Consider the following 13,524-nt stretch of genomic DNA (forward strand, 5'->3'; position numbering starts at 1 on the left):
GTAAAATGTGTGGAAATTCCTAGCTGTGTCACATTTAGAAAAGAATAAACTATCTCAAGATGGGTACAAGTCTCACCCTCCTGTTTATAGTCTTACTACAACTGTGTTATGTACTCACAGAGAGCTTTCAGTGGCTTTCCAGAGTTCCGTAGTTGAGACAGAGACTGACTGTACGGACCACAAAGCCTAAAATATTTACTTTTGGGCTCTTTGTGGACAAACTTTACTGAAGCCCCAATGTACATAAGACATGATGGGATATGCCTATAATCCTAGCTCTTGAAAGGCTAACAGGAAGATCTTGAGCGAGAGGACTTGGTTAGAGAACCTTGGTTAAATGCCAAGATGCCATCTTTTTAAAAGTAGGAAAAAAATACGATTATACCATAACACTTCGTGAAATTTGTATCAAAAGAAAAAAAGTAATAATTTGGCTTCTGGGATGTAGTTCTGTGGAATACCTGCCTAGCATGCATAAGGTTCAAGCTCCTGAACCAAGAACTGGGGACAATGGTTTTCTTAGGAGACAGAGGCCTGTCTACCTGTCTCGGTCTCCCGGGTGCTGGGATCAAAGCAAAAAATACTCTTACCCAGAAAATATCTGAAAAATACTTCCTGACAAATAAATGCTTCCTTTTTCAAGTAAGAATAAAATTCCAATGCTGCAAACATAAAATGCATATATGCCCAACAATATGGTCTTTCCTTCCCCAACCATCAGCATCTATTTCTTTAATCTCTAATCAAAAGCCATCCCTTCCCCATTTTTTTTTTAGCTATATTGCCTTTATTTCAACTGAAAACAATGTTCCATTTTCTGACTAAGTAGAGGTTTTTGTTTCTTCTTTGTGGACTTTTCTTGCCCAGTTTCTGTTCCAAAATAGTCTTTTAAATAAGGCTTCCTGATGATCTCATTGTTAAATAAGTGTATTTAAATTAAGTAAATGACTCAAAGCAGCTAGAAAAGTATAAGAGAAAGAAAAAAAGTAAGATTACTCAAAGAGTTCAAAATCACCTAAGTGAGGCCTTTATACAACAGTTCATTCTGATACAAACTTTTTTTTATTACACAGTATCAAGACACTTTTCATTTAGGTAAAAGATAAAGACAACTATATGCCAGAGTTGTCTTTAGAACCAAGAGTAATTCTGTGTCTCAAATAACATTTGTATTTCGATACTAAATATTTGTATACCTAAAATTAAGTATTTAAAGAGGTGCAAACTATAACTAGCAACAGTTATAAATACATTTAATTGAAAATGAAGTTGTGTTGGCTGAGGGCTCTAAGTAAATACCAAGAGTAGCTCCCCAGCTCCCGTTAACTACTGGCTTCAAAGCCATCTCTCCAGCCCAAGAAAATATTTTTAAACCAAAATATGACTGTTTTTAAGTTCAACAGCTCAAAGCTTCCATTATACTCACTACTATTATCTAATATTACCTTTTATCAGTTTGATATTTGAAAAAGGGCACTGGGACTAACCATACCTCTCTCTTCCTCGTGTTTTTTGGCAGATGAACTTTTAGGTCTCCCTCTTCCTCGGCGGATGTGATCTGAATGGCTGTTACTTCGAGATCTCTTCCTGTTTTCGAAATCTTTATTTACTGTACAATTTATCTTCTCTCGCCTAACTCTCTCTGTCCGCCTTCTCTTGGCCTCGTGCTTGTTTTCTGTATGGATGAATAAAAGTGATTAATTTCAGGGCTTTGCAACAACTACTTGCCAAGTTCTCAGGACTTTCCTTCCTTTTCACTCCTGGCATATTCTGTATCTCTGAAAACTCTGGCCACAGTTCCCCCATGCTCACATAGAACAATCAAACAACAGAATTCAGACCTCCTAAGTTAGGGAAGTCTTAGAGAAAACAAATGTCTCCCCTTGGCAGCTTTACTCCAGCCCTGTAACTCCAGCTGCTCCACAACAACCTTTCTGCCTTTTCCATCAAGCTTCCAAGTTTAACCCAGTGAAGCACATGGAAAGGGTTGGGGTGGATCCACTGCTTCCTACCCCTGACCTAAATTACAAACTGAACTAAGTATGTCAAATAGTAGAAGCAAAACTGGCCTGAGGCATAACAAAGGTTACAATAAAAACCAACCACAGAGCACTCATACAACATATTCTTAAAACAGAAAATAAGGATTTTTCACCTAACCCACAAAGAAGGTAATCATTGACATAACAGAATTTTGTTCCATAAATGGAGTAAACAATCCAGGAACTTTATTAATATAGTGATTTCATTACTGTAAGAAGCCACTCCCCCTATGCTAAACAAAGCAAAATGGTAAAATAAAATAATTTTTTTTTACTTCATTATACATCTAACTTCAAAAACCAGAAAACTGCTGGTCAGTGGTGGCACACGCCTTTAATTGGGAGGCAGAGGCAGGCGGATTTCTGAGTTTGAGGCCAGCCTGTTTTACAGAGTGAGTTCCAGGACAGCCAGGGCTACACAGAGAAACCCTGTCTCAAAAAACCAAAACCAAAAGAGAAAACTAGCTTCCCAAATACCTAAAGCTACAATGGTAATGGGAAAGATGGAGACTTCAGGACCAGTTTGAGCTATATAGTGAGACAATCTTTAAAAGGTGTTAGGGGATTGCACAGTGCCCTCAGGAAGGAGAGGCAGGTGGATCTCTATGAGTTTGGGGCCACTCTAGTCTACACAGAGTTTCAGAATAGCTAGAACTACATAAAGAGACCCTGTTCCAAAGAAAGGGGGGATGACATAAATCAGTATTAATTTCTTCTACATGCCATTGTAGAACAGTATATTTAAGACTCAAGATACTGGATTACACAAGAATAACAAGAATATTCAATTATTTCAGACTGCAAAAAGTCACCAAATATAATTGAGGACTTATTGAAAGATGTAGGATCTAATTTGAAGAGGATTCTAATGACCATAATAAGACAATCTGAATATCAGTAAGAATACAACTGTAACAAACTAAAACATTAAATATTCTAAAACCTCCAGTATATCATTAAAAGCTCAAACTACTTAGCCACATATACAGTTACATCAGTCACTGTATGTAACCATTTGGTGCTTTTCTATGTCCTCCCCAGCTCCTCAATAAGGACACAGAGAGGAGACTTATTTGTTTCAATGCTTCTGGCTTTATCTTAGGCTTGTAACTCAAGTATCCTGTTTACACTAAACTAAGTTCTGCCACATGACTGGTGACCTCTCCTCAGTTTCATACATCCAACATTCTCTGCATCTGGGTGGCAAATCTGCGCCTGACTCTGTCCCAGAGTTCCTATCTCTTCCTAGAACTCCTACCTTCTACTTCCTGTCTTTGCTAATAAGCCATAAGCTTCTTATTTTAACCAATCAGTGGGTGCTTCAGGCAGGCAAAGGACAGAGACACAGGTTCACACAGTGCTTATAAATATTATGTCTTGTTCTTGACCTCCCTGCCCCACTGAAGTCACACACATCCCAGTCTGTCTCTTAGGACAAAGAACTGAGAAGTACCTTTTGTGACAGAGCAGTTAAGACCAGGAATGGGGTGTGTCTTAGTCAGGGTTTCTATTCCTGCACAAACATCATGACCAAGAAGCAAGTTGGGAAGGAAAGGGTTTATTTAGCTTACTTCCACATTGCTGTTGATCACTAGAGGAAGTCAGGACTGGAACTCAAGCAGGTCAGGAAGCAGGAGCTGATGCAGAGGCCATGGAGGGATGTTCCTTACTGGCTTGCTTCCCCTGGCTTGTTCAGCCTGCTCTCTTATAGAACCCAAGACTTCCAGCCCAGGAATGGCACCAGCCACAAGGGGCCCTACCCCCTTGATCACTAATTGAGAAAATGTTCCACAGCTTAATCTTATGGAGGCACTTCCCCAACTGAAGCTCCCTTCTCTGTGATAACTCCAGCCTGTGTCAAGTTGACACACAAAATCAGCCAGTACAGGGTGTAAGTTTATGTTCCTGTCTACTGCCTGTTTCCATGTCCTTTGCCATCTAGGTCACACCAGGGCAGGCTCAGTCCTGTGATGCAGTACTTCCTATAACCCCCTGATGATGGCTATCTCAACGCTAAGCTCCCCTTTGGACTGAGCTCCTCTGAAGGATTAGTCACACAAGCTCCTTTTTACAAATCTGCCTGCACTGACATAGTTCCCAAAGAACTAGAACAAGCTCCTGAGAGATGATAACTGAGACTGACCTCTGGCTTCTGGGAGCATTTGTACATACGTGCAAATACCCACATAGTGATACACACATAGACATGAATATTTAAAATCTTTTTAAGCTGGGCAGTGATGGAACATGCCTTTAATCCTAGTACTTGAGAGGCAGAGGCAGGTGGATTTCTAGGTAGACCAAAGCCAGCCCGGTCTACAGAGTGAGTTCCAGGAGAGCCAGGGTACACAAAGAAAAACTGTCTAGAAAAAACAAAAAAACAAAAACAAAAAACAAAAAATAAAAAAATAAAAAATAAAATATTTTTAAGAGAAAAAAAGAAAACCCCAAATCAAAAATATACAAAGATACCACAAATATGATATTACATAAAATAAAAACAAAACAGAAAAGTATTGGTGGGAACCTGAAAAACTTGGGAGCTTTTAGACATTACTAGTAGAAATATAAAATAGTCCAGCTCCTGTGTGTTATAATTTCTAAAAATAATTATCAAATGATTGAGTATGTACCAAATGATTGATACGTGCACATGCGTGCACGGTTTCTCTCCCCCCCCCCACACACACACATGCTCGTGCACGCACAGGCACATAACCACACATATGCACACACAGACGAACTGTGGGTAAACGTAGCCATGTGGTTCTTAGGCATGCTGTGGAGCTGTAGACCTAAGCCCTAGTTAAACAGAGACTAAGGGCCATTCTGGTGACAGTTTGGAAGACCAAAATGACAGCTCAGCTCATGAGTTTTCAGAGGGGAGCAAGGACTCTTTCCTGGGAGGGAACTGGTTACAAGCCATGTTTGTTAAATTGTAGCAAAGAATCTGGCTACATCCTATTCCTATATTGAGATGCTGAGCAAGACTGAATCCAAGAGTAATTAATTAATTTGTTTCTCAAGGAAATGTCAAGCAGGGTAACATTCAGGCTGTGGAAGTGTCTAGTCTACAGGAGACAGAACAAATGAAACAGAAAGATGTAAAAATGTGCAGGTTTGTGAGGAAAAAATGTGAACTTAGAGTTGTAGATTGTGCAGGCAAAGCATCCTTAATTGCTACAGAGATTAGTATCACTAGAAAGAGACCTCATACTCTGCCATGGATCAGGAAAGGAAGCAGAGGGCAAGCCCTCACCTCCTGGAAGCCCCATCTTGTAAAAAACCCAGACACCTGAATGGGTAAAGACTGCACAGGGGATGCTGCTGAAGTGATTTGCCCAAGGAAATACTTCAATTTCAAAGGCACAGAGGTGGATACAACTCTAGGTGAAGGGAACCTGGCTACACCTTAAACTGGCAGTGCGACTTGGCATTGCCACATGGTACTAGTTTTGCAGGAACGAAAAATGCCAAAAAGGAAGTGTTTGTTCCAGAAAGTCATTAAGGCCAGGCAGAGGGTTGGATGCTCAAGGGTGGTGTTGTTGCTTTTAATTTCACAGGGGTTCAATCAAGACTCTCTTTAACAGACAATTTGGCGTTTGACCAGTGCTGAGATTGTTAAACACTATGAAGATTCTGAAGTTAGGACAGATGCATTCTCCATAATGACACAGCCATGAGCATGTAGGTACCAGGGGAAAAATGTTATTTTGAATGTGAATGCTTCCTGTAAGTTCATGTGTTTGAATATTGGGTTCTAAATGCTCTTCTGGATTGTGTCTCATTTAGGGATTATTGCGGGCATGCTTTAAAGCCTCACAGCCTGGCTCCATTTCCCATCTACTGTTTCTTGACCTCACACTCCTACTCACCATACCTTCCTTGAACTGATGAACTGTATTCCTTAAAGTAAGCCACAAATCCTTCTCTCTTAACGCTTCTTGTCAAATATAGTTACAGCAACAAGAGAAGTAACTAATACAGTGCCAGAAAAGGAAGAAAACACCAAAGAATCGGCAGCACACCTACCTAGAACAGTTATTGGTTTTTTGGTGTGGGGGGTGGATATTATTTGGGTTTGTATTTGTTTGTTTGAAGATAAGGTTATTATGTAGCCCTAGCTATCCTGGAACTATGTAGACTAGGCTGTCCTGGAACTCAAAGAAATCCACCTGCCTCTGCCTCTCCAGTGCAGGGATTAAGAGTACCACACATGCCTCGAGAGAATGTTAACAAGTTACTACACTCTCTCAAGATTCTCTTGTAAGGAAAGTGATCGGGAAAACTAGCTCTGACTAATAATACATGTAGTGGAACTGCTAAGGTTTCCAGAAAGGCTCTTCTTTAAGCATGGCTGTATGTCTCTGTATTCCCCTCCCATTTTCTTCCTGCTGGGAACGTTTATGGGTGCACACAGATGCAAAGGCTACCTATGACAAGTGTAACGGTCCTCTCTCTGCTGTGAGAAGGAACCCAGTCCTTTACCCTGTGCTCTAGTCTCTACATTACCAACAGAGAGTCTACAATACTGGCAGATATCCAATAAGTATCCAGGAATAACAAACAGGACAAGAAAAAGAGGAACCTGTCCTGAGGGCAGCTCGGTTGACAGAGTATTTGCCTGGAATGCAGGAGGACCCAGGAAAACCCCAGCCCCACCTATCACCCCAGATGCTTGAGAGATGGAGGAGGTGGAGGTCATCTTTGGTTATAAAGTGATCTTGAGTTGAACTCAGGATACATTCTACCCTGTCTTTAGAAAATAATTAATTTTTAAAAGTTAAGTAAAAACTGCCTCAACTAGTAGAAGTCAATTCCATACTAATGGAAGATTTGTATGTAAGCTAGGTGAGCTTCCATTAAGGAAAAGTGAAGAGTAATATTAGTGTGACTGCCACAGTGGATGACAGAAAATACAATGCCATGTGGTTTGAGGTTTTTTTTTTAAAGAACTTTCTAGGTATGAAACAACTTCTGAGAAACACACACACTGGGGGAAGACAGAGAAACAGAGCAGGGAGACAGAGAGAATGAATATACAATTATCTTGAGAGCATGTCAAAAAGAAATTCCAACACAAACTGTGCAAAAGACCTAAAAATCAATCTGGAGGTTAAAGAGATAGATCAGCACTCACTGGGTAATCTTTTAGAGGACCTATGTTCAATTCCCAGCACCTACATGGCCGCTCAGTACTCTGTGTGTGTGTGTGTGTGTGTGTGTGTGTGTGTGTGTGTGTGTGTGTGTGTGTGTATCTCCAGTCCCAAGGTATCTGATGGCTTCTTCTGGCCTTGGAGGGCACCAGGCATAAGGAAGATAAACCCATATACATAAAAAGAAAAAGAAAAAAAAGCAAGTTTGAGGACAATTTTTATTATAGTTTGAGAGGAAAAACACAGGGCAGGAGGAGGAAGGAGATGGGCGAGAAGAAAAGACATAGTAAGGTCCAAGAAAACAAGCAGGTTCAACAGTGGAGTTTGGCAGGCTGCTGCACATTACTGCCCTAAACATTACATACTATTTATTGCTTGTTCCCTCTTGGCACAGAGGTAAATTCCTTTGATCCTAGCACTTGGAGGCAGAAGTAGGTGGATCTCTTTGACTTTGAGTCAGTCTAGTCTACAAAATGACTCTGGTCCAATCAGGGTTACATTGTAAGACCATGTCTTTTAAAAAATAAATAAATAAATAAAAGGTTACTTTAGCTGGGCCTGTCAATCACCTAGCCAAAAGAACATATCCCTCGCCACCGGGCAGTGGTGGCGCACACCTTTAATACCAGCACTTGGGAGGCAGAGGCAGGTGGATCTCTGAGTTCGAGGCCAGCCTGGTCTATAGAGTGAGCTCCAGGATAGTCAGGAGCTCAGAAAAACCCTGTCTTGAAAAACCGAAAAACAAAACAAAACAAAACAAAAAGCCCATATCCCTCCTCAAGAAGTTTGACTCACCTAAAAAACATGCTAAGGAAATAGGAAGACTAGTTATGCTCTTAATGAGATCATGTATTCAGGCCCTCTCTCCAAGGAGTCACTTAACACATCTTCACCTCCAGCCTGCTCAATTTTCTGAGTTCCAACTCAAAAAGTGTAACCTTTCCACTACCCTTTATGTCTCTCTTCCCCATGTCAACCAATGTCCTAACCATGTTGTGCTGGCATTCTGAACATGCTCGCTCACTCACTCTCTCCATCCCTGACTTGTCCTCTGGGCCGCTGCCTGCCACTCCACTCTGGAACCTGATCACTTTCTTGGCCCAAAAAGCACAGCTGCGTCTCCTTCCCCTGCCTGCCATACTTTTCCTCCCAAACACTAATACAATAGTCTTGGAACTTGCTTCTGGGTCTGCTTTTAAATTATTTAAAATTAATAAGACTAAGAACCTACAAAAAAGGAACCTCTGACACTGTTCTTAGAGGCCATGGATGAAACAGAGTCTGTGTAGCAGCCCAGGCCAGCCTACAAGTCCAAATCTACCAGGCTTCTTCTCCTGAGTGCTAGGTCTCTCTCCCTGCCCCCCTAGTGAATTCATCATTTTAACATTTTTTCTTTGCCTTTGCTTGTTATGAGTAATATGAAAAGCTGTGGTTTACATATTTAATCCTCCTCTCAATAAAAAATAAGGTGGTCATTTGACTGAAACATCTACCCATTGAAAGTAAACAAGTAAACACGTAAAATGTTAATGAATTCCCATTTTAATTGTCTTGAATTTTTTTTCTCACCTTTAAAGGAAGTCTTATGGACTAAATCTGATATAGAATTTGTTTATATTTTCTTCTACAAGTTTCATAGTTAAAATTCTAGATAGGAAAAAATGATCCAGCCAGTAATTAACTGTAAAGCGATACCTCTAGTGAGAATCTACATCTGGAAAATATAGAACAAACTGAGTTAATTAATACTTCCCTTAGTACTGGTAACTGGCTAAATAGCTGATTCATAACGCCTCCAGGAAGGGTGAGATGGCTCAGTAGGGAACAGTACTTTGATCCCTGGAACCCACATGGTAAAAGGAAAGACCCAATTTTGGCATGTTGTCTTGCCCCGCCTCCAACACACATGCCACAGCATGTTCCCCACACACAAGTAAGTAAATGTAGGTTTGGTACAGACTCACAATTTTTAAGAAACACAGAGCTTTCTTTAATTCCTCTTTTAAAGAACTATCTTAAGCACTCGATGTAGGTAAAGGACTATAAGTGTTAGCACTCGGAAAGCTGGGACCATCCTGTTCTAGGCCAGCAGAGGGTACATAGCAATATCCTCAATTTCAAGCTTGATTGAAAAGCTATTTTGGGGGTGTGGGGGAGATAGCTCTGTGGTAAAGATGTTTGCTGCACAAGCCTGGCATTCTGAGTTTTATTCCCTGCACCCACGGTGGAAAGAAAGCATGCTCAATGCAGCACATGGGTGCCAGCCAGCACACATACAAACCCACAAAAGAGTAGAAACAAAATTTTAAAACAGCAGTGACAAGCATTAAGTCCAAGGTTTGTGTATGCAAGACAGGCATTCTTTCACCTACCCCTGCAACTATTTAGTTAGTTAGTTAGTTAGTTAGTTAGTTAGTTAGTTAGTTAGTTAGTTAATGTATATGAGTACACTGCAGCTGTGAGCCTTCTTGTGGTTGTTGGGAATTGAATTTAGGACCTGCTCACTCAGTCCCTGCTTCCTCCAGCCCAAAGACTTATTTATTATCGTAAATAAGTACATTGTAGCTGTCTTCAGACATACCAGAAGAGGGCATTAGATCTCATTACGGGTGGTTGTGAGCCACCATGTGGTTGCTGAGACTTGAACTTAGGACCTTTGAAAGAGCAGTCAGTGCTCTTACCCGCTGAGCCATCTCACCAGCCCGCAACTACACTTTTAAAACTCTCGGTCAACCATTCAACTTAGAAATGAAATCCTCAGTTAATAACATTTTTAATTATTATTTTATGTGTACAAGTGTTTTGCCTTCATATGTTTCTATGCACCACATGCATACAGTGCCCCAGAGGCCAGAAATATGGTGTCGAAGCCCTTGGAACCAGAGTTACAGGTGTATGTGAGCCTCTTATGGATGCTAAGAAATGAATCCAGGTCCTCTGGAAGAGTAGCCAGTGCTCTTAACTGCTAATCCATCTCTCTTATTTTTTTTTTCAATACTTATCTACTTATCTATTGTATACAAAAACAAAAAACAAAAAACAAACAAACAAAAAAAAAACCCTGCAAAACATATCTCATTTGGAAATAAGTCAAAGAATAATTGCCTAAGGTTCTAGGTTCCTGAACAAAACATTGTTTCTTTACTACTATATTTATTATGTGATTTTTGTGTGCATATGTATGCACAAATGTGCTATGGTGCAGGGCAGAAAACAAGTTGTACAAGCTGGTTCTTTCCTTCCACCATGTGGGTCTGGGGATCAAACTCAGAACGGTGGGCTTGCCAACAAATGCCTTTACCTAACACACTGAGCCTTTCTTTCTCACTGGCCCCAATCGTTTCTTAAAACACCTTTCTTTATTTATAGCATTTACCTCTCTTCTTTTCACTAAAATTTTAAACTTTTAAAAATTCCTCACTTTATAACAGATCATTTATATATATTTTTACTCCCCAGTTCTGAGGGCTGAGATCAAAGGTGTGTGCCACAACATAACAGTGCTTTAAAAAGTTTTCCATGGTCAGTACATAAAAGTTATCATCATTCTAACTAGTACATAATATTCTCTAAATGATGTATTCTATTCTAACCAATCTCCTACTCATGACATATGGTTGTTAACATTTGCAATTACAATATGTTGCCTTGAAAATTCGCATAATCCCTTGTGCTTATAAACAATTACATGCCTATTCAAAAAAAAACTCCAGATATTAGGTTAGGTAGTATACTATAAAAAGGCTTGGTATAGTACTATTATAAAGTACAAAAGATCCTGAAAAAACTCCATGCTTTCCAGTGAACAAGGCAAGATTAACTGACTAGAACTTCACTGACTGTGGAGAGAGGGGAAGGCTGCAGGTCCACAGTCTAATTAGGATTTATCATGAGCTATCCTTTTATCATTCTGGCTAACAGCAAGCTCTTTTGGACCTCATTAACAGCTGTTAGTTCCCACTAAGCAGAAGTCTCAGAGTGTCATCAAATAGCATCAGGGATCTACCGCAGAGCTTTACTTCACTCTAACCCAGCTATGGTCCTTTCCACTAATGTATTTGAAGTGCCTTAATTTGTAACATTGTTTTTGTTCTGTTACTTTTTAAATTTCATCAGGCTGTTACCATTTTGAAACACGGAACGTGGACAACCTAAATCTGTGTCCCTGGCCATCTCACACTTGACATCAGAATAAAATGTCTTTGCTTTTTAGATAAAAGAGTTATGTCTTTGTTTTCAGCATACATAATTTGATATGTTCATAAAAACATAGTATAACTAAAATTGAAAACAGTACATAGATTTTAGCAAACTAGTAGCATCAGATACAATGTAATGACTCCAGTACTAAGTACTCAACAAAGCAGGGCTCTCCTCAGCAAAATGAACACAAAGGAAGTGTCTGGGCTGGGCGGTGGTGACGCATGCCTTTAAGCCCAGCACTTGGGAGGCAGAGGCAGGCAGATTTCTGAGTTTAAGGCCAGCCTGGTCTACAGAGTGAGTTCCAGGACAGCCAGGGCTACACAGAGAAACCCTGTCTCCAAAAACAAAAAAACATATACACACAGACAGACAGACAGACAGACAGACAGACAGAGATTAAGAAACAGATACAGACACACAGTCACACCCCAGCATGCATGAATATTATTCAGCTACTAAAACTAAGCTCTGCAGCAATGTGAGAGGACAGAGGATGAGTAGCTGCTTTTCTTGTAGCATAGCAGCATGAGCACCTGCACTACGGAAGCAGAGAGAGCAGGCGGGTTGTCAGCTCCCTGCCTTCCCTGTAGTCCAGGACCCCAGCTGCCCACATTCAGGGTGGATCTTTTCTCCTCAGCTAAATCTCTCTGGAAAACTGCTCAGACACGCCCAGAGACATGTTTCCTAGGTGATTTTAAGTCCAATAAAATTGACAATAAAGATTAATCATCACAAAGAACACCACATTAAGTGAAATAAACAAAGGACAGAACAATGTTGTCACTTGTGTTTCTAGAATAATGGTTATGGGAAGACACAAAGGAAAGGAATAAAAATAGGTTAAGTAACATGTACCAAGATAAAATTTGACAGAGAGCATTAATTTTAGCATTCAATAGCTAGTTTGGTAACTACAGTCTATAATAACAACAGATTTCCAATAACTGAAAGAATCTGAAAGCTCCCATACCAGAAATGTGTTTGAGAAAATGCAAATGCTAATAGCCCTGGCCATACACATTACATATATGATTTAAATTCTTGTGCTATACCTCACAAATATTTACAAGTATTATTATGCATCAATTACATTTTTCAAGTGTACCTCTTAAAATTCCCTATACACTACGGATTACCAAGATAACTCTTTCTGCTTTTTTAAAAATCTCATGTGTGCATTTGTGCACATTTGTGTTTACGTGTATGCGTGTGAATAAATATATGTGCACAAAAGGAGACCAGAGGGCATCCTCGGGTTCATTCCCAAGAAGACCATCTACCTCTTTCTTTTTAAAAATAGAGTCTTAGATAACCCAAGTTGGCCTCCAGTTTACAATCCACCCTGGAGGCCAGAGGACAACCTATGTATGGATGAGTTCTCTCCTTCCACTTTCGATGGTTCTGCGGACTGAGTTCATGTCTTCAGGCTTATTCATATCCATCATCTTTACCCACTGAGCCATCTCCCTGGTTAACTCTATTATTTATTTCTTATCTTCCAAGAAAGTTCCCCTTGCTATCACAGCTACCCCTTCCACCTACTCAGGCTCAGCTTAAGCATTGTTTCCTCAGAAGGGAGTACAAACAAAGGTGGCCTCAATCACATGATAGGATGCACCTCATTTCAATTTTCTAAAAAGCATTTACCATAAGGTGTCTATTTTCCATTTATCTGTTCACTGTCTACCTCATACTCATGAGACTGTAAATTCCATGACAGCAATCAGTATGTCTTCATTAGGAGAGTCAATGCTTATACAACTTACTCTTACTTATTAATTTTTGGGACAGGGTCTGCTATGTAGCTTTGGCTGACCTGAAACTCACAGACATCTGCCTACCTTTGCCTCCCTGAATGCTAGGATTAAAGGCATGCACCACCAGGCCAACTTACTCTTACTTTGAATTCACTGTTCTAGTTTTATCTTTTAATAAATATGGCTATTGAATAAATCCAAGTTGTCTACATTAACAGGAAAGAAACAAGCCTAAGCAAAACTTTTCTAAATATTCCAAATATTCACAATATTCACAGCAGGAAACTGTGACTAACAATAAAAATTCCGATCATACTGAACTGAGTTACATTTTTCTAGACACTATTTAAAAAAAAAAAAAAAATT

General features: G+C 39.9%; 1 protein-coding gene across 1 annotated transcript in view; it reads right to left on the reverse strand.

Annotated features, from left to right (window-relative positions):
- The window catches only part of CUNH16orf87 (chromosome unknown C16orf87 homolog), a 26,649-nt gene that overhangs the window by 5,094 nt on the left and 8,031 nt on the right, over positions 1 to 13,524 (reverse strand). Inside the window, exon 3 of the mRNA XM_031340649.1 lies at positions 1,493 to 1,675. Coding sequence (XP_031196509.1) covers positions 1,493 to 1,675 — 183 coding nt within the window. The remainder of the gene's footprint in view (positions 1 to 1,492; positions 1,676 to 13,524) is intronic.

This window comes from Mastomys coucha, unplaced genomic scaffold, assembly GCF_008632895.1.
Source record: "Mastomys coucha isolate ucsf_1 unplaced genomic scaffold, UCSF_Mcou_1 pScaffold22, whole genome shotgun sequence".
NCBI lineage: Eukaryota > Metazoa > Chordata > Mammalia > Rodentia > Muridae > Mastomys > Mastomys coucha.